This window comes from Balaenoptera borealis, assembly GCF_965194805.1.
Source record: "Balaenoptera borealis genome assembly, chromosome: 1".
NCBI lineage: Eukaryota > Metazoa > Chordata > Mammalia > Artiodactyla > Balaenopteridae > Balaenoptera > Balaenoptera borealis.
The window spans coordinates 179,223,642-179,250,232 of record NC_138860.1 but is presented as its reverse complement, the minus strand read 5'-3'; the positions used below and the strand labels follow the sequence as shown (position 1 = coordinate 179,250,232).

At 54.4% G+C, this 26,591-nt stretch overlaps 2 protein-coding genes across 8 annotated transcripts in view; one reads left to right on the top strand and one right to left on the bottom strand.

Moving 5' to 3' along the window:
• The first annotated feature begins 2,446 nt into the window (after nt 1–2,446).
• Nucleotides 2,447–16,579, top strand: HTR6 (5-hydroxytryptamine receptor 6). The gene is made up of 3 exons (XM_082399600.1): nt 2,447–3,873; nt 13,560–13,718; nt 13,911–16,579. Exons 1-3 carry the CDS (start codon nt 3,160–3,162, stop codon nt 14,358–14,360), a joined length of 1,323 nt encoding a protein of 440 aa, XP_082255726.1. The 5' UTR covers nt 2,447–3,159; the 3' UTR covers nt 14,361–16,579.
• Nucleotides 16,580–16,944: 365 nt separating this feature from the next.
• Nucleotides 16,945–26,591, bottom strand: part of TMCO4 (transmembrane and coiled-coil domains 4) — a 92,733-nt gene continuing 83,086 nt past the window's right edge. For 6 of the 7 annotated variants that reach the window (XM_082399537.1, XM_082399536.1, XM_082399540.1 and 3 more), the window contains 2 exons: nt 24,062–24,179; nt 16,945–18,099 (listed from right to left, as the gene is read on the bottom strand). In XM_082399537.1, the coding sequence (XP_082255663.1) occupies nt 17,686–18,099; nt 24,062–24,179 (532 nt within the window). In that variant the 3' untranslated portion in view covers nt 16,945–17,685. Of the gene's footprint in view, nt 18,100–18,197; nt 18,477–24,061; nt 24,180–26,591 lie in introns of those variants that run through there. The other variant, XM_082399542.1, reaches the window with a different exon arrangement.

The following is a 26,591-nucleotide window of genomic DNA, read 5'->3' as shown; positions in this document are numbered from 1 at the left end:
GCCACGACGCGAGGCTTGCTGGGATCTTGGATCCCCGACCAGGGATCGAACCCAGCCCCAGAAGTGAAAGTGCCGAGTCCTAACCACCGGACCGCCAGGGAATTCCCTAGATTTAAAAAAATTATTCTATTCTATTCTATTTTATTTTATTATAGAAGGGTAGTTGATTTACAATGCTGTGCCAATCTCTGCTGTACAGCAAAGTGATTTAGTTATACACATATAGATGTTCTTTTTTAATATTCTTTTCCGTTATGGTTTATCACAGGATATTGAATATAGTTCCCTGTGCTATATATTAGGACCTTGTTGTTTATCCATGCTAAATGTAATAGTTTGCATCTACCAACCCCAAACTCCCAGTCCATCCCTCTCCCTCCCCCTAGTTTTTTGTTTTAAATAAAGGAATCAAACTGAAAGAGCTAAAGCAGAGGGACTGATATTCTATTTCACTATATACTTTTAATTTTCACAAAGCTAAAATTTATCAGCCACCTCCCCTGTGCAAAATGGTTTAAATACTCATGCCATGTGTACCTCCACTACCCCAGTTTCATAGCAGCAGAGAAATGAAGAGGCTTTGCCAAGGTCACAGAGCAAGTAGCAGAATCAGGATTATGAACCCAGGTCACTGGGCTCCAAAGTGTGTTCCACACAGCACTTCTCAGCTTTGCTGTTGCTCACATCAAAAATCCCTGGGCTGAAGGAGTTACTGAAGAGCTGAATGCATTCCCGTTGTACAGGTGGGAACATTGAGGCCAATAGCCAGCATTGACACAGCACTGTAAAATTTACAGGTGACACCAACAACCCTGTAAGTGGGTGCTGTATTGTTCTGCTAGTTATTGCAGAGGAGAAAACAGTGGCCCAAGGAGATGGAGTCGCCAACCCTGAGTCCACAGAGCTGGTTAGCAGTGGAGCTGGGATCCCAAGTCTGGTCTTTCTGGTTCTCTGCCCAGTGCTTGGTATCCTGTTCCTTGAGGCACGACAGAAATTGTCACAGTGGTGCAGGTGGCGTTGGGAGGGAGAACAGTCCTCCTCCTGCTGCATAGACCCATCTGCAGGCAGGGCTGGGATTCTGGGTGCCAAATAGTGGTTTGGGGGGAGCATGGGGGTGTGAAGGGTCTTGAAGATTCTCTACCTTGGGCACTGGGCAGACCCGAGTTTCAGTTCCACTTGATCACTAGCTGCTGGTGACCTTGAGTGAGGCCCTTGGCCTCTCTGAGCCCCAGTTTAACACCTACCTCTTAGCATTATTGTATTGGTAGGAATAGTATAATAAAGTTCCTGGAACACAGCAGGAACCTTAAACATGGGAGGTATTATTTTCCTGCTTCTGTGGAGGGGAAAAGACCCCCTTCTACCCTAGATTCTCTTTACATTCCTTTCCATTTCCTTTTTTTCTATAGCAATTATCACTCTATGACTACTTTAAACGTTTATTATGCGTATTATTGTATGTCTCCTTCCAATAGACTGTAAACTCAATGAAGTTGGATCTTTGTTTTGGTTACTGTAGTGTCCAGATTGGGCAAAACAGTGCCTGACACCTCGTAGGTGCTCAGTATAAATGTTTGTTGAATCCACAATATCAATCTGTGACATGTCAGGTAGAGACCCTTCTTAGTTCTGGTTGGGGGTGGGTGGAATACACAGCAGCGTTGCACAGGGTGTGCCCCGCCCCACCCCTCTACCTGCAGTGACTCCACCCCACCTGGCCAGGGGATTCCCCAATCTGTTCCCACTCTTGGGTAGACTGGGAGTGCCAACACCTTGGGGTCTTCATCCTTAGTACCTGGAGCTGTCGGGGGGCAGGATGGTTTCTGCTCGGAAGGACTGTGAGGAGGTAGCCATCTGTTTAAAGGTTTGAAGGAAGTATTATATAGGCTATCGTGTATTATATACAGTATATATGTACGTATGTGTAGTATTATATATGTGTACATATATGTCAAGCGATCTGCCCAGTACCTCCCAACGGGCTCCCCCTGGTAGCGGGCAGGCAGCCCCGCAATGGGGAGCAGTCCTGGGTGAAGGCGGGCCACAGCCCCCTCTTCTGAGTTCCTCCTGCGCCCCGTGTGGGTGGGGAGGGGCATGCGTGGGGTGGAGGCTGCTAGAGCTGGGAGGCCACCTGGCGCAGCCAGAGCGCTCGGATCATCCCTCCGCAGGCCTGGGGGTACCAGGCACCCCGCCCGCCTGAGAGTCCCGGGCTCGGCTCTCCGCGCCCACCGCCGGGCTGGGCGCAGGCTCCGCGGCTCGGGGTCCGCGCGCTCCTGGAAGCAGCCACCCCTCTTCCGTGCGCGCCGGCCCCTCGCGGAGTCTCCCGGCCCCTGGGCGCCTGCACGGCCCGCGGCCGCTTCTTCCTCTCCTGGTCCCGCGGCTCCTGCCGCAGTCGCCGGCGGCGGAGCAGCGCTCAGCGTCCCAGGTACCGAGCGCGGGAGGGAGCGGGGCCGGCGACCCGCGGCCGGGTGGGGAAGGGGCGGAGGCGCGGCCGCTGCTCCTTTTCTCCCTGCGGGCCGGCCCGGCATCCTCCCTCTCGCCGCGGGGACCGTGTCCGCCCGAGCCCGGGGTGCCTCTGCGCTGGCTCTGAGACCTGCCTTCCCCGCCGGGGGCTTTGCTCTGGCCCGTGGACCCCCCACCCTGCGACCCCCAGCACCACGGCTCCCCACCTGGCGCACCCCCCCTACGCCCACCTGCCGCGGGGCGGCCTGGATAGCGCCCATTCGCCCTGGGCTGCCACCTCCCCGCGTCCCTGCCCTCGACCCATCTTACCGCCCGCCCCCTCTAGGCGCTCTGCTCCCACCCGGCCAAACGCCCAGAGTCTGCGTCCCGGTCCTCCTGACTTTCGGCCGCTCCTCTGGAGGACTGCTCGTCAGGTGCCCCCTCCCAGACTTCTCACCGGTTTGCTCCAGGTGTCCCTACGTCACACCCGAGGGCGCCCAAAGACCCCCTCTCCATCCTCCTCGGGTTGCTGCCCCTTGACCCAGAGTTCCATTCATATCTTCCCACCTGCGGCCCCGGGGGGTGGGACGGTGGTCTGTTCTCACCGACTACGCCCATCCAGCCTCTGCTCCTGCAGGTCCCTCTCCCCGTCTCCCCGCCCACCCTACCTCGTCCTCCGGACCCCTTTCGGGCCTCACGTCCTCGCGCTCCGCCCTCATGGTCCCAGAGCAGGGCCCCGCCACCAACAGCACCCCGGACTGGGAGTCGGGGCCGCCATCGGAGCCGGGGGGCAGCGGCTGGGTGGCGGCCGCGCTGTGTGTGGTCATCACGCTGACGGCGGCGGCCAACTCGCTGCTCATCGCGCTTATCTGCACGCAGCCCACGCTGCGCAACACGTCCAACTTCTTCCTGGTGTCGCTCTTCACGTCGGACCTGATGGTGGGGTTGGTGGTGATGCCGCCGGCCATGCTGAACGCGTTGTACGGGCGCTGGGTGCTGGCGCGGGGCCTCTGCCTGCTCTGGGCCGCCTTCGACGTGATGTGCTGCAGCGCCTCCATCCTCAACCTCTGCCTCATCAGCCTGGACCGCTACCTGCTCATCCTCTCGCCGCTGCGCTACAAGCTGCGCATGACGCCCCCGCGCGCTCTGGCGCTGGTCCTGAGCGCCTGGAGCCTGGCCGCGCTCGCCTCCTTCCTGCCCCTGCTGCTGGGCTGGCACGAGTTGGGCCGCGCGCGGGCGCCCGCCCCGGGCCAGTGCCGCCTGCTGGCCAGCCTGCCCTTCGTCCTGGTGGCGTCGGGCCTCACCTTCTTCCTGCCCTCGGGCGCCATCTGCTTCACCTACTGCAGGATCCTGCTGGCCGCCCGCAAGCAGGCCGTGCAGGTGGCCTCCCTCACCACCGGCATGGCCGTCCAGGCCTTGGAGACGCTGCAGGTACCCGGGGCGCGCAGGGAGACCCGGGCTTGTGGGATGGAGAAGAATGAGCAGCCATTGGGTGCCCACTAGGCATCCGCCACGTAATATACAATTGCTGACGACCTCCAATTGGTCATTCCCAGTTCCCACCTTTCTTCTGAACTCCAGACTCAATGTCCAACTGTCCACAGGACGCTCCAGGATGTGGGGCAGTCTTCTCGAAGGTAACATGTGCAACAGGGGATTCAGGGGGTCCCAACTCTCCCCACCTGCTCGTCCCCCCATCGTCCCCATCGTGGCACATGGCACCATCATGGCATCGCACGCCAGAAACTTAGGAATAATTTCTCTCCCTCATGCTCATGGGATTCATTTGCAAGGCCTGTTGGTGCTGCCTCTAAACATGTGTCATCTCCAATGCCACCTTCCTGATCCAAGCCACCATTGCTTCTTACCTGGGAGCCTTTGATAGTCTCCTGCTGGCTCCCCCTGCCTCCACGCCAGACCCACTCCTATCCATTTGCTGCACAAACAAAAACAGAAGCGTGATCACCTCACTCCCTTGCTGCAAACCCTTCAGTGGCTCCCCATTGCTCTCAAGATAAAGGGGAGACCTGTGTCAGGATCTGGCTTCGGGATCTGGTCGTGACAACCTCTCCAGCTGCACCTCTTCCCCTCCCCACCCCTTTCTCTGCAGCAGTCCTGTGGCCCTTCTGACACTCCTAGTAGGCACCAGACTGATTCTGTGCCCAGGTCTTTGCACTGGCTGTGCCCTCTGCCTGGAATGTTCTTCCCCTGGAGCCGCCCTTGCCTGACTGAGACTCTTCTTCAGCTCACAGGTCACCCCTTCCCAGAGGCCCTCCCTGACCACACTGTCTGCAGACCTCCCCGCCCTCCCCCACCCTTTTATTCTTGATCCCGATCCCCAGTTTATTTGTTGATTTGTTCATTGTCTGTCTCCCCCACTGGAGTGTAAGCTCCCACGAGGGCTGGGTGTATCTGAGTGGGTTTTGATCTCCACTGTACATAGTAGGTGCTCACTGATTACTTGTGAATGGGGTAGGTGCTCTTTGCTCAAGGTCTGCAGTGCCTAGAGTGGAGTGGGTCACACGGTGCCCGAGCCCTATTGTTTATGCCAAGGGACGGGACTTTAGACTGACCAGGCCTGAGCCCTAGAGAATTAGGTCACAGGCCCCCAAGAAGATCCCAGATGGGCTCTCCAGTGTCATCTTGGTGTAGCCTCAGGTGGAGGAGGTGCCTGCAGGATGGGAGGTACCTTGGGGGGGTGTCACTGGATAGATGGGGGCTGAGAGGCTAACACCCTGGTCGGCAGCCCCCCAGAGCGGCTTACCCGTGTCATCCCAGCAGTGAGGCCCATCAAGTAGGAGGACAGGGTCTTGGGTGCACAGGAGGTCCTGGCTGCGGCCCTGCTCTCTCCCTGATCTGTACTCACTGGAGAACGTTCTTGAGTCTCAGCAGGTGGCTGTGACCCTGACTTGGTTCTGCAGCTGTGGGGCAGCTGCCCTGGGCCATCCATCCTCTCTCCCTGGGTTCTTGTAAAGGAGCGTTTCCCAGACTTCAGGCGTTTGAGAACTGCCTTGTGGTGTCTGCCTTGCTACCCCTCCACCCACCCTCACACACTCCTCAAGCCTCTGCATCCGTATGCACTTAGCATTGCCTTGGAGTCATCTCATTTATCTTTTTACTTCCATGAATTTATTTAGAAAGAAAACTTCTTTTCTCTTCTGGAAATGGACAGTCAGTATCCTTGCCATAAATAGAAGGTGATCACAAACACAGCCTCAGTGAGGCTGCAGAAGCACCGGCAGTGTGACTGAAGTCCAGCTTGGATGGCTGGAGATGCTGAGCCTGAGGCCCGCTTTCTCTTTGTTAGACGTTGGAGGGACGTTAAAGACACAGTACCATTGACACGAGACTTTCCCTTTGTGTAACCAGAAGAGCTGGGAGGGAACTGTAAAGGCCTATGTTCCCACTCTGTGACTCAAGTTATTTTATGGGGTGTCCATTTACCACCCAAGGGTATCTCCAATTCTCACACTCTGGGGAGCTCTGCCCCAGTGACTAAGGAGGTGAGAAGTTGGCCGGCCTTGGTCTGGATTCTCGGTTCCAGCAATGTCTGTGATGCATAGATTTTCTTTCCATGAAGCTAACTGGCCAGGATTGTACCTGAGACTGTGGCCTCAGCACCTGGGCAGGTGTCCCCCAAGTGCTAACAGCTGCAGCCCCACAGCCTTTGAGCGCTCTCTACCTGCCCGGCACTGAGCTAAGCGAATCCCCCAAACACCCAACGGGGCAAGTAATCATCATCCCTGTTTGACATCTGGGGAAACCGAGGGGAGGTGACTTGCCCAGCGTTGCACAGCTGGTTAGTGAGGTTCAAGCTCAGGTCTGGCTGATGCCAACGCCTGGATCTGAACGTTGTGCTGCCTGTGGGCGGTGACACGCTCTTAAAACATTGACCTCAGGGACGCCACCCGGTGTGAGACCCTCCACGCCACCGGCTGTGCCTTCTCAGTCTCCTCTACTGGGTCCTCTTGCTCCGCCACCATCCGAGGCATCCCCCGGCCTCAGTCCTCTGACCTCCTTGCTCTTTTCCCACATTCACTCAGTGAGCTGGTCTTGTGCCATGACCAGAAGTAACACCTACACACTGATGACTTCCAGCCTGGGCCACTTACTTACCACTGCCCGCAACAGAACTCCGGATTTTCCAGGCTCCAGATATAGTCCCTCCCTTGTCTTCCTCATATCGACTAACTGATATCAGTTGCTCAGGCCAGGAACATTGGAGGCAACCTGGATGCCTCTCTTTTTCTCGCACTGCACACCCAGTGTGCTTTCTGCTTTCAAAACACTTCTTATGTCTCGGTTGCCTCCCTCGGCCCCCTGGGCTTCTGATGCCGGGGTTATTACAGTGACCACCCACTGGCTTCCTGAGCCCATCTTTGCTCCCTTTTGATCTTACACAGCAGCCACAGTGATCCCTTTAAAATGCAGGTCCTGGGAATTCCCTGGTGGTTCAGTGGTTAGGACTTGGCACTTTCTCCGCAAGCTGTGAGGCATGGGCAAAAAAAAAAAAAAAAAAGCAGGTCCTGTTATGTCATTCCTCTGCTCCTTATCTGGCCTCCTTTCCTTCCACCACCCTCCACACTCCTTCTATTTCAGCTCCCCTGGCCCCCTTGTTATTCCTTGAGCATACCAAGCACACTTCTGCCTCAAGACCTTTGCACTTGCCGCTCCCTCTGCCTGAGGTGCCGTTTCCTCACATCTCCGCATGGTTCTCCCCCTAACTTCCATCACTTTCTTCTGGCCTCTGCTTGGCTGTCTTCCCTAATCACTTTGTCAAGAGTAGTAACGGCCACACTTGTCCAGACCCCGTCCAGTCCTAATTTCCTAAGTTATTCTCAGCAACAAATACCATCGCCTGACATACTATATACTTTCCCATTTACTGTTTGACTGTTTATTTCCTCCTACTAGAATGTAAGTTCTATGAGGGTGAGGACTTGTCTCGATTGCTATATTCCCAGCACCTAAAACAGTGCCTGGCGTGTCATGAGTGGTCAGTGCACAGTGATGAGAGAAATGAAATGAACAACAGTGCTTCACAGAGCCAGGGATTCAATCCCAACTCACATTTCTCCCTTTTCTCCCAGTTTTAGAAGCAGTTCTTGTAGCTGATGAATCCTGCACTTTTTAGTACATTGATTCACTTCCTTGGTACTGTGTTGAGTACCTCCCTTGTGCTGTGGTTGCAGGGATGAGTGGGTCTGAGAAGATCCTGCCCTCTTGGAATCTACTTTCTGGCTGGAGAGAGAGCCACTGATCATGAAACCCTATCATGATGAGGGTTCTGGAGCTTATAAGAAGGGTGCCTCTGCCAGTAAACATTCAGGATCTATTATTCCCTGTGCATACGTTTGCAAACTGAAGCCAGGAAGTCACGAATCCAAAGGCTGGGAGGAGTCTTCATGGGTCATTTAGCTGGCAGAATGACCCGCAGCCTCTCAAGCCAGAAATGTGTTTGTGCAAATTCTTCCTACTTTCTGGAAAGCCTTTTCTCTTTATTTGAATGAGATAGTGTCAGAATTTACCATTGCCCTTGCTTCCAAACCCACTCAGATCCTAAGCAAGCCTTCTGCAGGGCAATTTTCCTTATTGCCTGGAGAATTGCCTGCATTTGGGGAATTTGCTTCTGGGATGCCGCCTCTACTCCGGCCTCCTGGATTGTGACCCACTTCCCCCACCCAAGCTGGCCTGCCCCAGAGTCCAGCAGCATCCAGCCTGGGGATGGAGGCGTTCTCAGTGCCTGGACCTAAAGGAACTGATGAGAATGAACAGAACTTGGGGGTGTGTTTGTTAGGCCCCTTTCCTCCTCTTCCCAGCCTCACTGAACCCTTAGCTCCTTCTCTGATCCAGCCTCTAGCTTCCCCACAGAGGGAAGGGGGCTGGGCACCAGTCCCTGAAGTCCTGGCTCTTCTGGGGTTTCGGACATGGGAGCTGAGCTGGCTGGAGCATCTTTCTATGCCTCTATCCACCACATCTGCCTATTGATGTGAATGGCCTTTTAAAAAGCCACTGGTTGCCTCAGGGGTTTCAGGCAGGTCTTCCCAGCCCCAGGGGCTGTGAGAAAGAGTTCTGCTTAGAGGTCAGGCAGGGCATATGGGCTGGGGTTGGAGAGAGGGGTGTGAGAGGTGGTGGTGGTGCCAGAGTGAGATGCTGCCAGGGCAGGAGTGTGTGTGTGTGTGTGTGTGTGTGAAAGGTGGGTGCCCGTGTGGGGATGGTGCGCATCCTTGGGGGATTCCAGAGGGGCCGGTGTGGGTGCTCAGCCTGATGTGGGGCAGCAGCAGGAGGCTCAGCTGGGCGTTCCTGCGTTCTTAGTCTCTTTCTCTCTCTGCCAGGATTCCGGTGTCTCTGTGGTCAAAACCCTTTCCCTATCGTCTTCCTCTCCACCTCGTCTTTTCCCCTTCTCTATCCCCCCTCCCTCCGTTCTAGCTCACCCCTCTCTTCATATCTTCCTTCTCTCCCTCAATTTCTCCTCCTTGTCCTCCTCCCCCAGCTTTTTCACCCTCCATCACCCAGCTATGCATCATTCTGTCCTAGTGATCCATCTTCCCTTCCACCTCTGCTTCCTCCTCCTCAGAGGAGGCTGTGATCACAGAAATATTTTGGAGGGGGAGGAGGGGGCTGAGTGGGAGAGGCTGGCAGAGGAGCAGAGCCGAGCATGACAGCCTTGGCTGCTGCTCAGAACGAGGTTGCCTGGTGCAGCTGGGGCAGGGCACAGGAGCTTGTGCGTCTGACTGAGCACGGGTTCAAATCCTGCCTCTCTCCCATCGCAGCTGGATGACTGTGGATGAGTCACTCACCTCCCTCTATCTCAGGGGTAATGCTATTTGTCATTTGGGGCTGTTTGAAGAATCAATGAGATGATATATATAAACCTGGTGCATAGTAGGTGCTTGACAAATGTTAATTCCTATCCTTTCCTCTTGATGGTAAAAATGCACGGTTCTGGGGCGCCCACCCCTTTGAGACTTTCTAGGGGGAAAATCACCCTCGCTGCCATCAGCAGCCTCATCACCATTATGAAGGAGCTGAGGTGAACACAAATAACAATAAACAACAACAAGGATCACTAACAATCACACAGTACTTCCTATGTGCCAGGCACTGTTCAAGTAACTTTCTATTATCTTATTTAATCCTTACTACAATCCTACGAGGTAGATGCCATTGTAATTGCCATTTTACAGATGAGAAAGCTGAGGCATAGAGAGGTAAAGTACCTTGCTTAAGGTCACTCAGCTAGTTAGTAACAGAGCCATGATTTAAACCCGGCAGTCTGGCTCCAGGGTCTATCCTATTACACTCACACTATGATTAGATGATCGTACAAATTTGAATTTACACGAGGGAATACGTAAGTACACTTTAAAATGAAAATTCATCAATAACGATAAAATAAAAGACCTCTCTGACCCCATCCAATCACCTCCCACTCCTAGGTCTCTCAATGTCTTTCCGGTTCTTTTTCTGTGTGTTTCCATATTTGTTTATGTACCTAAAGAAACTTAGTGCTTTGCTTTGTGTATTTTTTTAAACAAAGGGAATCATGCTGTATCTCTTGTTTGTACAACTTGCCGTTATCACTTGATAATGTGTCATGGAGATCCTTCCATTTGATCAATTCATTCTTTTAAACATCTGTGTTGCATTCTATAGTGGTAGTGTACCTGGGTTTATTTAACCACTCTCCTTTTGATGGACTTTTGGGCTGTTTCCAACTTTTTTCCTATCACGAATGGTGCTGTGGTACACATTCTTGCCCAAGCCAAGTGTAGAGACACAGGTACGGGTTTTTATGGACATAAGGACCTGTAAGCAGACTTGCCTCCTGGAAGGGCACTGCCCAATTGTCCTCCAGTAGCTGCCCTCTGACAGTGACAAATGCCACAGACATGTATAAGGGACAAGCAAACGACAGAATGTGCCATGGGGCCATGAGGTGGCTACAGGGCAGAGAGAAGTGGGAAGGGTGAGGCTGGCATCAGCCAGAACCCAGAGTGTGGCCTGGCGGTTGCCATTGGCTTCTGCTCGATGAGGGCCTCTCAGTGACAGTGGTGGGGTTTTACTTCGGGGTTCCATCCTCCAAAATGGAAGCAGCCTGGTGAAGTGCAATTTCTGGAGCCAGAGATGACTTTGATTCCCTAACTCAGCACTTGTCTGCTGGGTGACTCCTGGAAAGTTATTTTGCCTCTCTGAAGCTCATCTGCAAGATGGAGATTATAATACCTTCTTCCCATAAAGACTCGGTGGCAGAATTAACATCAACTGCTGATGCATAGTAAGTGCTCAATAAGTGGAGATGATCACTTGGGGTCACTGGTGCTTTTGTTTGAGGCTTTGTACTGGCACAGTGTGACCTTGGGAAGGTTCCCCCACCGTCTCTGAGCCTCAATTCCTTCTCTCTTCCCTCTTGCTTGTGTTCTTGGGTCAACTCTTTGGGGAGAAGAGGAGAAAGAGAAATACAGGTTTGCTCCCAGTAAGACTAGAGGGGGACTCTCAGATCATGGTTGTCTCCTCTGGATCACCCTCCCCTGATGACTGCCCCCAAATGTCTCCCTGAGCGCCTTGGTACCCTAGTGCCCTAGAGCTCTAGCAAGATCACAGCTGTCTTTTGCCCCCTCCCTGGGTCTTCAGGGGCCAGGGGGTACCCGTGTGGCTAGGGCTTTCTGGAGACAGTGTCTCCCTCTTCCCCATATGTGTGTCCCCACTGGTGGCAGCAATTCAAAGTCACAGCAGATCCTAGGAGATTCTTTTGGGGAAGCAGGAGCCTCTCCCTCCAGGTTGAACAGGTGGGGCCACGGGAGCCATATAGAGTTCACTCTGGAGAAGAGAAAATGAGAAGGAGAGAGAAAAGCAGATCCTCTTTTTCTTCCTTGCTATAGCATAGTGGGTCAGAGCATTCGTCCCAACATCTGTGCTGCTTTGGAAAGCTCAAGTTGCTGGCAGAAAAACAGGGCTCCTGAGGGTGCTAAAAACTCCCCCAGCCTCATACTCATACCGCTGAGTCGACATCAGGGCTGCTGTGTATTCACACTTACTCTATGTCGGGCACCGTGCACGCATGTATATCCACAGGTTCACAGCAACTCCGTAAGGTGAGTATTCTCTCCCATTTTACAGATGTGGAAACAGAGACTGTCAAGATCACAGGGCGAGGAAGTGGTAGAGGCATGATTTGAAGCCAGATCACTTGTCTTAAAACAAGCTCTTGCCTCTGCACAATGCTGCCCCACCAAGACAGAGGAGAGAAATCGAGGGCCTCTTTTAGGCTGCTTTGGGTGTCTTTGATATCGGTCTAACCAGATTTCACTTGGAGAAACACATCGAAGGGTGGGAGTTGCAGTGTGCCTGTCTCCCCTCTCCGGCCCACTGCCATTCCAGATCCTATAGAGAGATAGTGTAGGTATGCAGCTGGCTTTTCAGCACCACGGACAGCAACCAAGCCTGGCTACCCTGAGGAGGCGGGGAGAGCAAAAGGGCTGCGAGGGGAATGGGGTAGGGGGTGTGGCTTTGGTGCTCGCAGGGCGGACACAACTTGGCTTTGCCTCCTCCGCCCCATTTTCATCTGTGAAGGTTGCCTGGGAATCTGGTTCCCTTCCTGCCTCCTTCTCTTTCATCTTCCCATACTCAAGCGATCTTTGGTTGCCTCAAGAGCTAAGCTGGGCTCTCATGCAGTTTAGGAAATGTTGGGGGGAAATCCCTGGCTTTCAAAGCCCAGGTATATTCCCAGGCAGCCCACGTACCCCTTCATAATTCAGTAAATTGTGCGCACCTCTGCATACCAGTATTTACTTAAAAATTGTCAATATAGGTGGATCTTGCCTTGTGGAAAGCTGATGTAAGAAAATCCAAATTGATTACAATACATGGTTCAGAGGAGGGCTTCACATTCCAGCTTTCATGGACCCCTAGGCGTTTCATGGATGGACTTCACAGTGGTCTCTGAACCCTCTGGACATGAGGGAACTTTTTTCTCTGTGTGTGTGTATTTATAAAATTTTATAAGCTTTTTGTTTTCTGAGGAGTGGTTTTGTAGATTTCATTAGAGTCTCAATGGACTCACAAAGTTGAAAAAATTAAGAGAACCTCTGGGCTAATGGGTCATGTGGGATCAGAGAGCCTTTTTAATGTTTTGGGACGCCCGCGCTCCCATTTGTGAAGTCGCATTCTAACCCCTCATGCCGTGTTCCCCATGGAGCAGCTCCTAGTTTTTCCCTCCTCCTCTCCCCTAGTTCCCGCTCACATAGTCCACGTGTGGGAATGGAGATGTCTGTCAGTCCACAGTGAAACGTGTGTTTAAAATGCCAAGGTTTCTCGCATCCCTAGTAATTTATACAGATTTAATTGTACACATTTGTTTTGGGCACATATTTTCAAAAATGCACTTTATTTTGTGGAGTATGAGAGTAGTGGTGCAGACAAAACCATCACGCCAAAATATGAAGAGAACCCACAGGCAAAGAGATTGCCAAGCCCTGGACAGCAACTGCCCTCTTTTGTCAAGTGCTGTTCAATTGCAGCTAATTCTTGTAGTGCCAAAGTGCAGTGCAGGACAACACTGCCCCAAACACAAATGCAACAGTTCAGAAGACCCACACTCCTTGCAAAGGACAACATTTGACACTGGCCAACACACATGACCATGAGCCCCAGCACCTCGGAAATCTCACTGTACTTCCTAGAGCTCCTTGTGAAGCGCTGGGTCAGGGTCATAGCTCGGTGCAGGACCAGGACCAAGGCTCCGTCTATTTCTGGAATCAGGGCTCAGTCTGGTGCTAAAATTGGGCTCAGTCTGGTCCAGGGTTGAGTCTCAGTTTGAGATCTTGCTTATGTAGGGCTCAACCTATGGTAGGCATCAGGGGTTCAGGGCCATGAGTAGGGCTTAGCTTATTGCTGATGTCAGGGCTCAGTCTGAAGCCAAGGTCAAGGTTCAGTCGGGAGTCAGGGTCAGGCCTCAGTCTAGGACTACAATTGGAGCTCATTCAAGGGTCAGGGCTCAGTTTAATACTGGAACTAGGGCTCAGTCTAGAATTAGGAGTAAGGCTCAGTCTGTGGCTGGGAACAGGGTCAGACCGGGGTTCATTCTTCACTGAATCACGTGCCTTTCCTTTCCGCAGGTGCCCAGGACCCCATGCCCCGAGGTGGAGTCAGCTGACAGCAGGCGTCTAGCCACCAAGCACAGCAGGAAGGCCTTGAAGGCCAGCCTGACACTGGGCATCCTGCTGGGCATGTTCTTTGTGACCTGGCTGCCCTTCTTTGTGGTCAACATAGCCCAGGTAATGCTACCACAAGGGGCAGGTGAGTCCACGCCTTGTTGGGGAGGCCCTGAGCCCCACCCCTGCCCAGACCCGGGGAGGGAGGAGGGCGGGCCGCCTCTCCACGTGTTTATGTGTCTGTCCCATCCATGCTGGGTGGGGTGGGCTGCATCCCTCCTCCAGGACCAGGCATGACGTGCCCCATCCCTCCAGGCCGTGTGCGACTGCATCTCCCCGGGGCTCTTTGATGTCCTTACGTGGCTGGGTTACTGCAACAGCACCATGAACCCCATCATCTACCCACTCTTCATGCGGGACTTCAAGCGGGCCCTGGGCAGGTTCCTGCCGTGTCCCCACTGCCCCCGGAAGCACCGGCCCAGTCTTGCCTCGCCCTCCATGCGCACCTCTCACAGCGGCCCACGGCCGGGCCTGAGCCTGCAGCACGTGCTGCCCCTGCCCCTGCTGCCGAACTTGGACTCGGACTCGGACCCAGGCTCGGGGGGCTCCTCAGGCCTGCAACTCACGGCCCAGCTGCTGCTGCCTGGAGAGGCCACCCGGGACCCCCCGCCGCCTGCCAGGACCACTGCCGCAGTCAACTTCTTCAACATTGATCCTGCGGAGCCGGAGCTGCAGCTGCATCCGCTTGGTACCCCCACGAACTGATGCAGGCTTGGAGAACTGGACTGGATGGGACCAAGTCCCTGAGGCCTTGGACTAGCTCTTGGCTAAAACCAGGAGGCTACAGGTCTCCCGGGAGCCCACTGAGCTCCAGGGGGCTGCAATGAGCCAGCTCCCCCTGCCCACAACAGGGCTAGTTGCTGGCTCAGTACAGCATAGTGGGGGATGGCATTCTCCATATAGTGGCATTCTCCAGGATGCCCCACTATTGAGTGTAACTTGTGGATGTGTGTAGAGCAAGGCTGGGGGACTCCAGGGAGTGGGGTAAGGACCTCTTGGTCCAGATTAGGCTGAAGAAAACCAACTCCTTTGCACGTTCTATCAGACTGCATGGGAGGGATACCTCTGTCTGCAGAGGTGGCTTGGCGCTGGGCCAAATTCCTTGCTCCTCAAATTCTCGTCCATGGGCCACCGCATCAGCTCCCGGGAGTCTGTTAAAAATGCACGCCTCTGCCCCACCCCGACCTGCTGATCACCAGGTGGATCCTGCGCACATTACAGTTTGAGATGTGCTGGTTCAGGTGATCGTTAACCCTGAGAATGGTTTGCTAGACAGTTTTCGGACCAGTCAGGTTCTCAGGATACAGCTGCCTGCACATAAACCATCCGAGCCTGGGAGTCAGGCAGGCGTAAATTTGAACCTCTGCTTCACCACTTACCAGTCCTTGTAGAAGTTAATTAACCTCTCTGAGCCTATTATTCCACATGCAAAATGGGAGTAATGATGCCTGCTTCATAGGGTGTCTTGAGCGTTAGGATAACGCACACAGAATGCCCAGTGCTCGGCAGGTGGTCGGTTGGTGGTCCCTGCTGTTATAGCTCCTGGCCGTTCAGCCCCCTGGCCTCTGGCTGAGGCCCAGGAAGGGCTATTTGTTCCCACTGTTCTTACACCTTCCTCCTCCTCTTCAGCCCCGGCCCAGATCCCACAGCCTGACTCTGGTTCCCCAACTCCTGGCTCTGGATCCTGGGTAGGGCCCCCACCCCAGCTCCCAGGCGGCTGCATTGCGTCTCCTGGAGCCAAAGGGATAGCTGGCAGCTTCTGCTCAGCGCCAAGAATGGTGTTCCTCTACCTGGACTTCCTTGGGCCTAGAAGGGAACCAGCTGATGGGGGCAGAACCAGCCCTTGTCCACCTCCTTCTGGCTTTCCCTGGGGTCAGTGAGGGACGTGGGAGTGGTGGCCATTGTGTCAGCAGAGTTGTAGAGCCGTCCCTGGTGCGGGCTGGTGCCCTCGGGCAGGCAGGTGGGCCCTGGCACAGGGGCCTGGTTTTTTCTGAGGGGGGAACTCTTGGTTCCCAGAGTTTACCTGCTTTAGGTTTCTTTTTTTTAAAAATTTAAATTAAATTAAATTAAATTAATTTATTTATGGCTGAGTTGGGTCTTTATTGCTGGGTGCGGGCTTTCTCTAGTTGCGGCGAGCGGGAGCTACTCTTCGTTGCGGTGTGCAGGTTTCTCATTACAATGGCTTCTCTTGTTGCGGAGCACGAGCTCTAGGCACGCGGGCTTCAGTAGTTGTGGCTCGCGAGCTCCACAGCGCAGGCTCAGTAGTTGTGGCTCATAGGCTTAGTTGGTCCGTGGCATGTGGGATCTTCCCGGACCAGGGATCAAACCCGTGTCCCCTGCAGTGGCAGGCGGATTCTTAACCGCTGTGCCACCAGGGAAGCCCTAGGTTTCTTTTTAGTCTGAGGTTTTTCTTACCCTGCTTCCCACCTCCAAGTTCCATCAACCCAAACTCCCAGGGGCCTCCACTGGCGGCCTGGAGCTCTCCTTGGTGCTGAGTAGACTCAATTCTGGCCATGCCGCTGGCTGTAGAGGGGCCATGGTGCTTATTGGGGCTCCCCCTCTACCCCCAGGCCTGCCCCAGTGGACTCTCAATAAACACTAGCTGAGGCGGTGACCGTGGTGTGAACTGAATTCGCTTGAGGGGCCACTCGGGCTGGAGAAGCAGCTGGTGAGGTGGGAAGAGACTCTGGGTGCAGGTGTCCTGGGTTCTGGTCCAGACTCTGCCCTGAATTTGCTTTGGGACCTCAGCAACGTCATTTCCTCTCTCGGGGCCTCAGTTTTCCATGGGTGACATGAGCTGTTTGGATTAACAGCAGTAGGAGTTCTGTAAATATTTTTTGAAAGAATAAACAAATACATGTACCCCTGAGGACCAATTTGGCTCCAACACTCTAATTCCCCTGCCTCTCCCCACTCCTCGCTGCCTCCCCCCACTCCTCGCTGCCTCCCCTGAGCTTGTCAATATTTTCTCTGCCTGGGCCTTGGTTTCCCCATCTGCACGATGCGGGGGGGTGGATTATCTCTGGCCCGCTCATTCAGAGACAGTGGGAGGACCAAAGGGGATGGTTCCAGGGATGCAGATACAGTGGCTAAGAGCTTGGGCTCTAGAGGCCAACTGAATGGAGTTTGAGACTGACCATCTGTGTGATCTTGGGCAGCTTATCTAACCTCTCTGGGTCTGCAAGTGAAAATGAAGATAATAATAGTACCTACCTCATAGGGTTGTTGTGAGGGTCAACTGAGACAATCCATGTAAGCACCCTGTACACAGTAAATACCTAACACACGGTAGCTGTTATTATTATTTATTATTAGAATCACCATGCCTCTGTTCCTGCTATAGGAGGTCCTTTCCCACCTAATTCATTCTCGTCACAGGCCCAGTCTCCGTCCACACTGCCTGCTGGTCCAGCATTTTTTCACCACGTTCTGTAACAATTATATCCAGGGCCACTACGTGGCATAACCTTGGGGGGCGCCCTTCACATCACGTCTTTCTGACGCTGCCCCTGTAGTTGTGCGGTGCACAGCCTGTACCGCTGCATGTGGCAGATCTCATCGGATCTCCCAAGAGCAGAGAGAATAAGCTGCCTGCCCCACTGGTACCTGCTCTGTAGGTGTGGCAGTGGTGCCTGTGGGCTGGCAGGCAGCCCTGGAGAATGGGTCGGCAGACTCCAGGCTTTTGAGGCTGGGGAGCGTGGCTGGGTGGGAGCCTCAGGCTCCACAGAGCTCCTGAGCCACCCGATGGGCGACCAGACCCTGCAGCTCTGCCCCGAAGCACAGGAGGCCCACGGCTGGTCTAGCCCCGGGGCTCTATACCGTGCTTGGTTGACTCTGCAGAGCTCTAGCCTTGCTTCCTTGGGGAGGGGACGGTGTCTTCTCACAATCCCCCTCCTTCTAGTACCAATGTCTTCAATTTAGGAAAGGCAGTGGTAGAAATTCTGCATCTCCAGAGCTCGTGTGAGGGACCCGGTGGAGCGGGGTAAGAGAGCGCTGCATATAGAAATCTGGGAGAGTGACTCTTCCGGGGTCAGTCCAGCCCTGGACAGGACCCCTGTGTCTCGCTGGCACAGTCGGGGCAGCCCAGTGGGTTGGGGCCCATGCCATGGCTGCAGACGGGGGGGCTCTCAGCAGGGCTGGCAGCAGCAGGGAGGGAGGCCCCTTCAGACTGGTCCAGTCCCACTGGCACTTGGGCTTGGCTGGGGTCAAGGGATGTGGCTGCTTTGGGGGCGTCTCCCAAAGGGGATGTGGGACCTTGGCTTTGCCCATCCTGGTTGGTGGTCTTATCTGATGAGGAGGGGGCTGCTGCCTGAAGAGGCTCCTCTTGGGGCTGGCTGCCTGGGGCCAGCAAGAGCCCCTTCTCGTCGCAGCTTGGCTTGGTGTGGACGCCCACGGCCTTCAGGATGACGCCCATCTGCCTGGCGTAGTCCAAGTGGCCGCTGACCTGCAGGAGGACAGGGAGTGAGGACCACGCGTGGTGGGCAGAGGCCAGTCCTCCCCAGGGCTCCCAGGCCTCTCTCTCTGCATCTTCACCAACCAATCACCAATGCCATGACTCCAACCCTCAAGGATTCTCAAGTCCAGAGTGGGTGGGAGGCCTCTGGGTTCAAGGCTGCTCTAAAATTTATCAAATAAAGACGAAGGAAGCTTCTCTACAGAATCTGGGTCCTCTGGGGGCAGGAAAGATCCTCCTGATGGAGTTGGAGTGGAAGTTCCCGTTCTCTGCCTGCAGCTTTAGGTTACAGTGGAAGGGCCCTGTGGCTCACCAGCTGTGGGACCTTGGACAAGCCCCTGTATGCCTCTGACCTCCATGTGCCTCAGCTGTAAAATGGGGACAGTAAGAGTAGTTACATCAGAGGGTTGCTGTGAAGGTTCCTCCAGGAAAAAGCCCCCAAATCTAAAATAGAGCTATGGCTAGAAAGATTGCCAGGTACTTTCTACGATTCACTCTCCCCCTTTCCCTTAGTCATAAGAACTCCAATTTATAGCTGGGTACATTCTCCAGCCTCCCTTGTTGCTAAGTGTACTACGGTGATGAGTTCTGGCCAATGAGATGAAGCAGCAGTGTTATGCGGTGCTCCTTGGAATTCTCTTTAAAAGGGGGAGTGCTTTGCTTTTCCCCCTATTTCCTCTTTCTTGCTGGCTGGAATTCAGACAGGATGGCCGAGCTGTGGCAGCCACCATGAGCCATGAGTTGGCTCACTGAGGATGGCAGAGTAGCAAGACAGGGAATTTTGGCCCCTGAAGGCTATGGAGCCACCAGCCCTGAACTGCCTCTTCTGGCCTTTGCCTATGGGACAGCATCACCTCTTGTGTGTTTAAGCCACTTCATCTGGGCCTTTGTTATGGATGGAATCTTCACTAAGACAAGGGTCAAGAACTCAGAAGTGCCCACCCTCTTCTTGAGAGAAGAGAGACTCCCCTATTTTTGTGTTGGCATACATCAGTGACTGAAAAATAGGGGTGTGATTGGAGTGCCCGATGCCTAACTGTGAAAATGGACAATGGTCGACACACAGTAGGTCCTTAATACATTGTAGGAAATGAGTTTATTGAATATACTCCTTTGACAGGTACTGGCTGCTAATTGGAGATGAAGAAATTGAGGCAGAGAGGTAAAGTGACCTGCCCAAGGTCACCCAGGTGTCAGAGCTGGGGTCTGAATCCAGGCCTGTTCTCTTCATAGAAAATCAGGTGTGTGGTGGGGAAGACTTTAAAAATCATTTTCATTTTACAGATGAGAAAAGAGAAACCCAGAGAGGGGTGGTGGTTTGCTTAACGACACACAGCACCGGTGTGACCCTCACATCTGAATTCGGGCCAGCAGAAACCTAGACCCACAGGGACAAACAAGGATGGCCTCCCTATACCTGTTTAATGTTGGTGAAGGGCTGGTACTAGGGCTGGGTGGAGGCAGGCAGGACAGGAAGGGAGGGAGGTGTTTATGGCTACTGGCTACAGCTGATTCCAGATGGAAATTCCACTGTGCAGCTGCCCTGGAATGCACAGCTCTGGACCTTCTTGGCTACAAGTTGGTCCAGGTCTCAGCCAACCCCTAGTCCCTGAGCTGCCATTCTGCAAAGACCCAGAGGCAGAACTGGCTGGCAGAGTTCCAATTTTACAGGTAGCCAGAGCAGGATGGGAGAGCAGGAGTGAGGTGGATGGGAAAAGAATCCCTTCTGAGCAGTGGAACATTCCGGCGTGGCTGATGTTGGATAAAGATTTCAGCCCAAGACCATCTCCCTGGCTGTCTAGATTGAAATCTGCCACCTGTGCGGATATGCTGGATGTCCCTGGTGCTGAGAAGCCTCCCTGGCCTCCCCACGCTGGTTAGGGACCCTTCCTGGAGCTCCCCTGCAACAGCACTCACTACACACCATCGTCTTCAGCTGCTTGCATCTGTCTGTGTTCTGATGGACCGTGTGAGCTGAGGGAGTGCAGGGACCACTTCTAACTCACCTCTACTCCCCACATACAGCCCTGTACACTGCGGGTGCTCAGGGTAACCAGATCCACGCAGGATGAATGGGCCTCAGCGCTTCTGGTTTCCTGCCTTGCAAGGCACCTTGACTCGCCCAAACCAAAGCTGCTGCCACCTGTCTCTGCCTGGTCAATTTCCAAGCCTATCAGGCCCCCTGGGGTTCCTTTACCTCTTAGGCCTCAGTTTCCTCCTCTGTAAGATGGGGCTAATAAAGATACGTACACCATACACCATGTGGGCTTGTTGTGAGGATTCAACGAGATAATACACGTCACAGGCTTACTGGCCTAGAGTTAGAGGTCACTGATTGGAAGCCACAGAGATGCGTGAATGCAGACAGTGTGAATGCACTGGTTAAGAGCCCAGGCTCCGAGGTAGGTTCCCTAGTTCATCTGGCTCTGCCACTCACATGCAGTGTCCCTTCCTGCAGCCTCAGTTTCTATACCTGTACAATGGGGTTATTATCCCTACTTCATGGGACAGCTATGGGGATCAAGTGACATAAGGTCTGTAAACCATGCAGAGCAGTGTCTGGCACGCTGGCTATTGTTGTTATTCTTGTTATTATTACTGAATGTCTGTTGTGTGCCAAGCCCTGGGCTAAGCTCTAGAAGCCAGCTGGCGTTCTTCTGGGACACCAAGACTCCAGAGACCCTGGGCTGGGTCTCTGCCCCCCCCAAGAAACCTCATGACGTGGCCCCTGGGGTGGCAGAAACCCCCACCCGCTGCAACCCAGTCTCCACACAGGAGAGCCTGAAAGGCGGGCAGGCAGCCTGGCCTTTGTCTGCTCCGTTCACCAGAGATGCCCTCTGCCTGCGACAGGGCCTGCCCCTGGCTCACTCCTGCCCTGGCTTGTCCTGAGATCAGGAGCCACCGCCGACCACGTTTGTGTCGGGTGGCTGATGCTGGGATGATGTTCAGAGGGCCCGGCCCACGTCAGCCCGGCGGGGAGAAGGGAGTCCTCCTGTAGAAGGTCCTGTAGGCTTCTGCTCCGAGCACAGGGCAGCCAGTGCTTCGCAACAGCAGTCATGAGGACTCTTCTGCCAGCAACCTCTCTTCCAGCAAGAATTTTCAAGGAAAAGAGGAGGGCAGCACAAAGGCAATGCTAATTACCTCTAATTACCCAGAAGAGGAAAGCACTGCTTTTTTGTGATGTGCTCCTAATGCGATAAAGAGCTATTGTTAGGCAGGAGCTGGGAAGCTGCCATGAAGGCAGTCTGAGTGGGGAGAGGAGTGTCTGAAGCTGTGGTCCCAGAGGCAGAACTGAAGGTGGACACAGGGGCAGGAGACGCGGGAACCAGCATTAAACGAGGGCCTACTGTGCACCGACCATCTCGCATGTGCCCTGGAAGATAGGTGATATCTCTTGTTTCTAGGATGAGGAAACCGAGGCACAGAGAGGTTCAGTCACTGGCCTAAGGTCACACAGCCAGTAGTATACCAGTGGCAGAGCCCGGATTCTAAGCCAGGCCTCTCCGGCACCAAAGGCTGTGCTCTTCCCACTGTATCCCATTCAGGGGCTTCCCAGGGCAGAAACTATCTTTCAGGGGCTTTGTAGCATTTAAAGGAAATTTTCATTTAAAAGGAACATTCAGCCATTCCTTTTCACATTTGATTCTTGTGGCAGAGGAAGACCCCTGGAGTGGTGAGGCATCAAGTCACTCCTCCCCTTCACCCCATCAGGGTACAGGGACCCTCAAACAGGACAGAGACCCCTGGACATGGGCCAGGAGGCATCACTGAGTCCTGCGGTTTCCTGGTCTTGTTACCCAGCTTTCCTCACTCCCACAGGGAGGTGTACAGCACAGGCTCTGGACCTGGTTTCAGAGACCAGATCTATGACTCTCTGGCTACACTGAATCTATTCTCTCAAGCCTCAGTTTTCCAGTCTGTGACTTGGGGATGCCTAATACCTATTGTACGGGATCGCTGTGAGGTTGACATCACGTGAAGCAAGTCTATCAGGGATAAAGATGATCTAAAGAGATGGCTCTAGGGGTTGAAGCTCATGTCTGTCCTGGGAAGACTGCCTCTTGAATTAGGAGTGATAAGTTTCATGGGTGGATGAGTCTAGAAACTCTTCTTATTCTTGGACCAATACCAGCCCCCAAAACTGCTGGTCAGGAAGGCACAGGACTGCTTCACTCGTGTTGTCTGGTGGGTCAGGACTTGTGAGCTAGGGCCCTGGGAGTCTGGGGGAGTGAAGATATAAGCCAGGACAAGTTGGCCCCAGTGACATGGTGGCAGGCTGGGTGGGAGGCCCAGGGGACCTCGGGGCAAGGTCATGGCCCATGAGCTTCAGCGGCAGCAGTGCCTGATAACGTTCTGGTTTTAAGTTTTTGCGCTAGAATCCCCCTGTGCTCTCCTCAACCCTCAGTCAAGTTTCAGTAAGCATGCAACCCAGCATTAGCTGTGCTGGTGTGGGTGGGTCAGGGTGCCCGGCTTCCCCTACCAAGAGGTGCAGTGTGTGTGTGTGCGTGCGTGTGTGTGCATGCGTGCGTGTGTGCGTGCGTGCGTGTGTGTGTGTGCCGTTGGGCCAGGCTGCTGTTGAAGCTGAAGGGAGAAGCCAGGGTCCTCTGGGGTGCCCCTCCCCAGGGGAGTTTTCAGATGACCAGGGAGGGGCCTGGACTGTCTGCTTCCAGGCAGGATGGTGCGACTGGCTCAAATTACTTATGTGGTACCTGGGGAAATTGGGTTACGCTCAGGAAATGCTTGGTACTTGATAAATGGCAGCCGGCAATGTAATAATTGGAAAACAAAGTTCCTGTTCTCGTGAACCTTGCAACACAGGAATTTTCACTGGCTGAGTTTGCTTGGGGACATAACTGTAGCCCATTATCCTCACCCTCCTGGCAGCTGGTACCTCTCCCACTGGTTCTCACATCTACCCAACCGGGGGCGATGCCTATTGACTCAGTCCTGCTGGGCTTGAGTCCTGCTCAGCCATGTTCCTGCTCTGTGACCCCGGGCAAGTCCCTTAGCCTCTCAAAGCCTCAGTGTCCTCATCTGTACAGTGGGGATACGGATACTGCAAAAGGCTTAGGGCAGAGCTGGGCATCAAGTGAGTGTCCACACATGAAGCTATTATTAACTCCCTATGACAGACATGTGGTGGGTGGACGAGGTTCCTTCAAGCCCAAAAGATGGCTCTAGAAACTCAAATTAGGTTTGTGTAGCTGCTGGGGTGGGCCCCCTAGCATTCTATTCCCAGCAAGAATTCTTTTCATTGTCTGCCCTGCCTAGTCTGAGATGTGTAAGAATCCTTGGGGAGTATGTTTAAAATGCAGACTTTCAAGCTCCACTTCCTAGAGGCTGATTTAGGAGGTCTGGGCAGGGGGGCTCTGGGATCTGCATTTTAAATAAACTCTCCAGATGATTCCAAGGTGGGGGACCTTGGAACACACTTTCCCTGCTCTGTATTCCATGGTTTCACAGCCTGCCAATTGGGTGCTTCTGCTCTGGTCCAGCCTGAATGCCTCCACTTGTGTCCTCTGGTTGTTCTGGTTACTTCCAGGAGAAACAGACTGTCCTGACTAGTAATGCCGGCTGGGGGAGTGAGTGGGGGCAGTGGGAGGAGGAGTGGGGGGAGGCGTAGTGGGAGGGCAGTAATATAGGGGCAAGAGCATGGGCTCTGGAGGTTCAAATCCAGGCTATTAGTTGCTGTGTGTGATGGGAACTTTTTTAAGTCTCAGTTTCCTAATCTGTGAAATGGGGATAATAGTGCCTGCCCCAGAGGCCTGGGGACAATGCCCCAGCACAAGGATGGTGCCCGTGAACAGGAGTTACCTCTTCCCAAGTGAATTCTCATGATCTTCCTCCTCTGGGGTGGACTGAGCCCGGGCCAGTGTCCCTGGGACCTGGGTTGCTGGGCTGGAGTAACGAAGTGCCCACCCCTCCAGCCCCAGGAGGGACAGGTGATACTCACCATGGAGGACAGGTCCACATTCTCCACCCTTTTGTCCTGCAGCAGCACAGGCTGTAGGCCGGCCACTCGGAGCTTCACGGAGGACGTGCGGTACACAAAGCTCAAGAGCCAGTCCCCACTGTGGGCAGAGAGGACGGAGTGAGAAGGGGTGGACGTCAGCCTCAGGAGGGCCCTGCCTGGCCCCGGGGGAGCCTGGTGGGACGGGAGCTTCTGTGGGAAACCAGGGCCCCGCTGCACCCGTGTATGATGGTGGGAGCTGCAGCCACTGGCATTGCGGGAGCATTGCCCAGGGTGTGGCAGCTCAAGGGAGGCTGCTTTGTTTCCTGCTGGGCCCCCAGAGCAGAGAACAGTGCTGGTGGGCAATAGACGAATATCTGTTGAGTGAGTGAATGAGGAAGCTGGATGAAGTTCTCCACAGTCTGCATGTGGCTGGGTGAGCTGCTCTCAGCTGGGGAGGGTTTCCAGTTCCCAGGGTGGGGGCTGGAGGCTGGTCCAGGGCTCCCTGGGAGATGAAAGAAAGGCAGCAGGGCGTCTGCCTGGGGGAGAGGACCACAGGGAGCTGGGGCCACCATGCTCCGTGGCTTGGAACTCTGGGTCTGGGGCCCCCCATCTGTCTTTGAGCTGGAGGGACCAGCTGCGCCTTCTGAGACAGGCCTGGTCCAGCCTGCAGCTCTCCCTGCCCTCAGCCACCTAGGAGGTGAGTGCGGCCCCCCGAGGCAGGTCACAGCCCTGGAACACTCCTCCACTCTCATGGCTGCTGTGAACACCACGCCCTGCACCCTGCCCCCATCCAGACATAAACCCTGCACTCTGGAGAGAAGATAACCCCGGACACTCTGTGGCCCGATTCTTCAGGTACCCCGAGCACTGTCCACGGGAGACATGGTCTGCGGGGTCCACGGGACAGCCTCGCCCCTCGAACCCCTGCGCCCTGTCCAGGGTGAAGCTGGGCCCCTCCCTCAGCAAGTCCATGCACGTGGATGCTTCTGTCCCCCCTCTGCCTCCAGGACTGAGACCCCACTTAGCACACTGGGCGTCTTTTGCTTAGACCGAGTCCGACTCCGGTTGCAGGGCCATTTGAGCCCATCGTTTCTGTGCGCTTGTTTGAAAGAAGGGCCCTCCCTCCCCGCCATGTGGAGGGAATGGGCTGAGAGTCAGGAGTCCGCAGCCTGCCCGCGTGACCCTCTGTGCCCACAGGCGAGGCCCCAAAGCTGTCTGGGACCCAGGGTGTTGTGGGTTCTCCAGGCCTGACCCTCTGGGATCTCTGGCCACATGGGTGCCTGTGTGGTTACCACCCTGGAAGCCTCTAGAAGGCTGGGGTCCAGAGTTGAGGGGCTCTCAACAGACCTTCCTGCTGTGTCCCACCCTGAGCTCATCAGCCTGTGACTCCTTCTCTGAATCGTCCACCAGGTCCCTCGAGCAGAAGCCAGCAAAGCCATGTCCTAGGCCTCCCTTCCCCCCATGGCCAACTTATCACGGAATCCTGCAGATCTGTACTACCTGCCCCTACTCCCCACTCCCCCAAAACCCATCCCTTCTGCTCCAGCCCTGAGATCAGACAACTCCCCGCCCAGCCCCCCATGGGCAAATGTAACGGCCTCTTCCTCGCTCCTGGCCTCACCTCTCTCGAGCCACTGGGGTCTTCCTTCAACTCTCATCTGACCATGGCCCTCTCCTCTCAGAAGCCAACCTTGACTCTCCACTACCCACAGGCCTTCTCTTCTAGAAAATTCCCTAACTGCCAGAGAGCAATGTTTGCACGTCCCAATGGTTATCCTAACATTGAAGGCCCAAGAAACACTGTCCCTCAGAATGATGGCTAAGGGGAGAAGAAAGGAGACTGACTCAAGTTGTTTTATTAACTAATCATGAGACTTACGTGCATCAAATATGGGGTGTGAGGGAGGCCCCTATACGGTGCTGACACAGAAAGCAAAGGAGCAAAGTCAGCATTGTTCCTTCCCAACGATCCGTCTTAATCATGACAACACTCTACTTACAATGTTAAATGCACTTATTCATACACATGTAGGGGCAGGACAGGAACATGTGTTTAGAAGGTTCCACATCCTCGAAACTGTGCTAAGCAAACCACAGGGCCTTTGCTGGCATTCCAGACCCTCTGCACCCAGCATCTGCCTCTTTTGCCTGGGGTGGGCCACGAGCCCACCCTCGGGACCACACAGAGCCAGTCCCACCCTGTCAGTTACCAGCTGTGTGACCTTGGGCAAGTTGCTTGACCCCTCTGAGCCTCAGTCTCCTCGCTGTAACTTACCTTCCGGGGCGGGCAGGAGCGTGCACAGAGATGGCACATCGTGCATCCAGTGCTCACACACGTGAGCGCTCAGGAGGCACTGGGTACGATGATACCTCCCGCTGTGGGCCTTCGTGGGCAGTGTGGCCTCTCTCCCGCTCGGCCTACTCTTCCAGGCTCTGATGGGCTCCTATCCATCTTTTCAAAATTCAGCTTGCATGTCACCTCTCCAGGGAGTGCCCCTGAGCCCTTCCGCTTGATAGTATTAACCCTTTG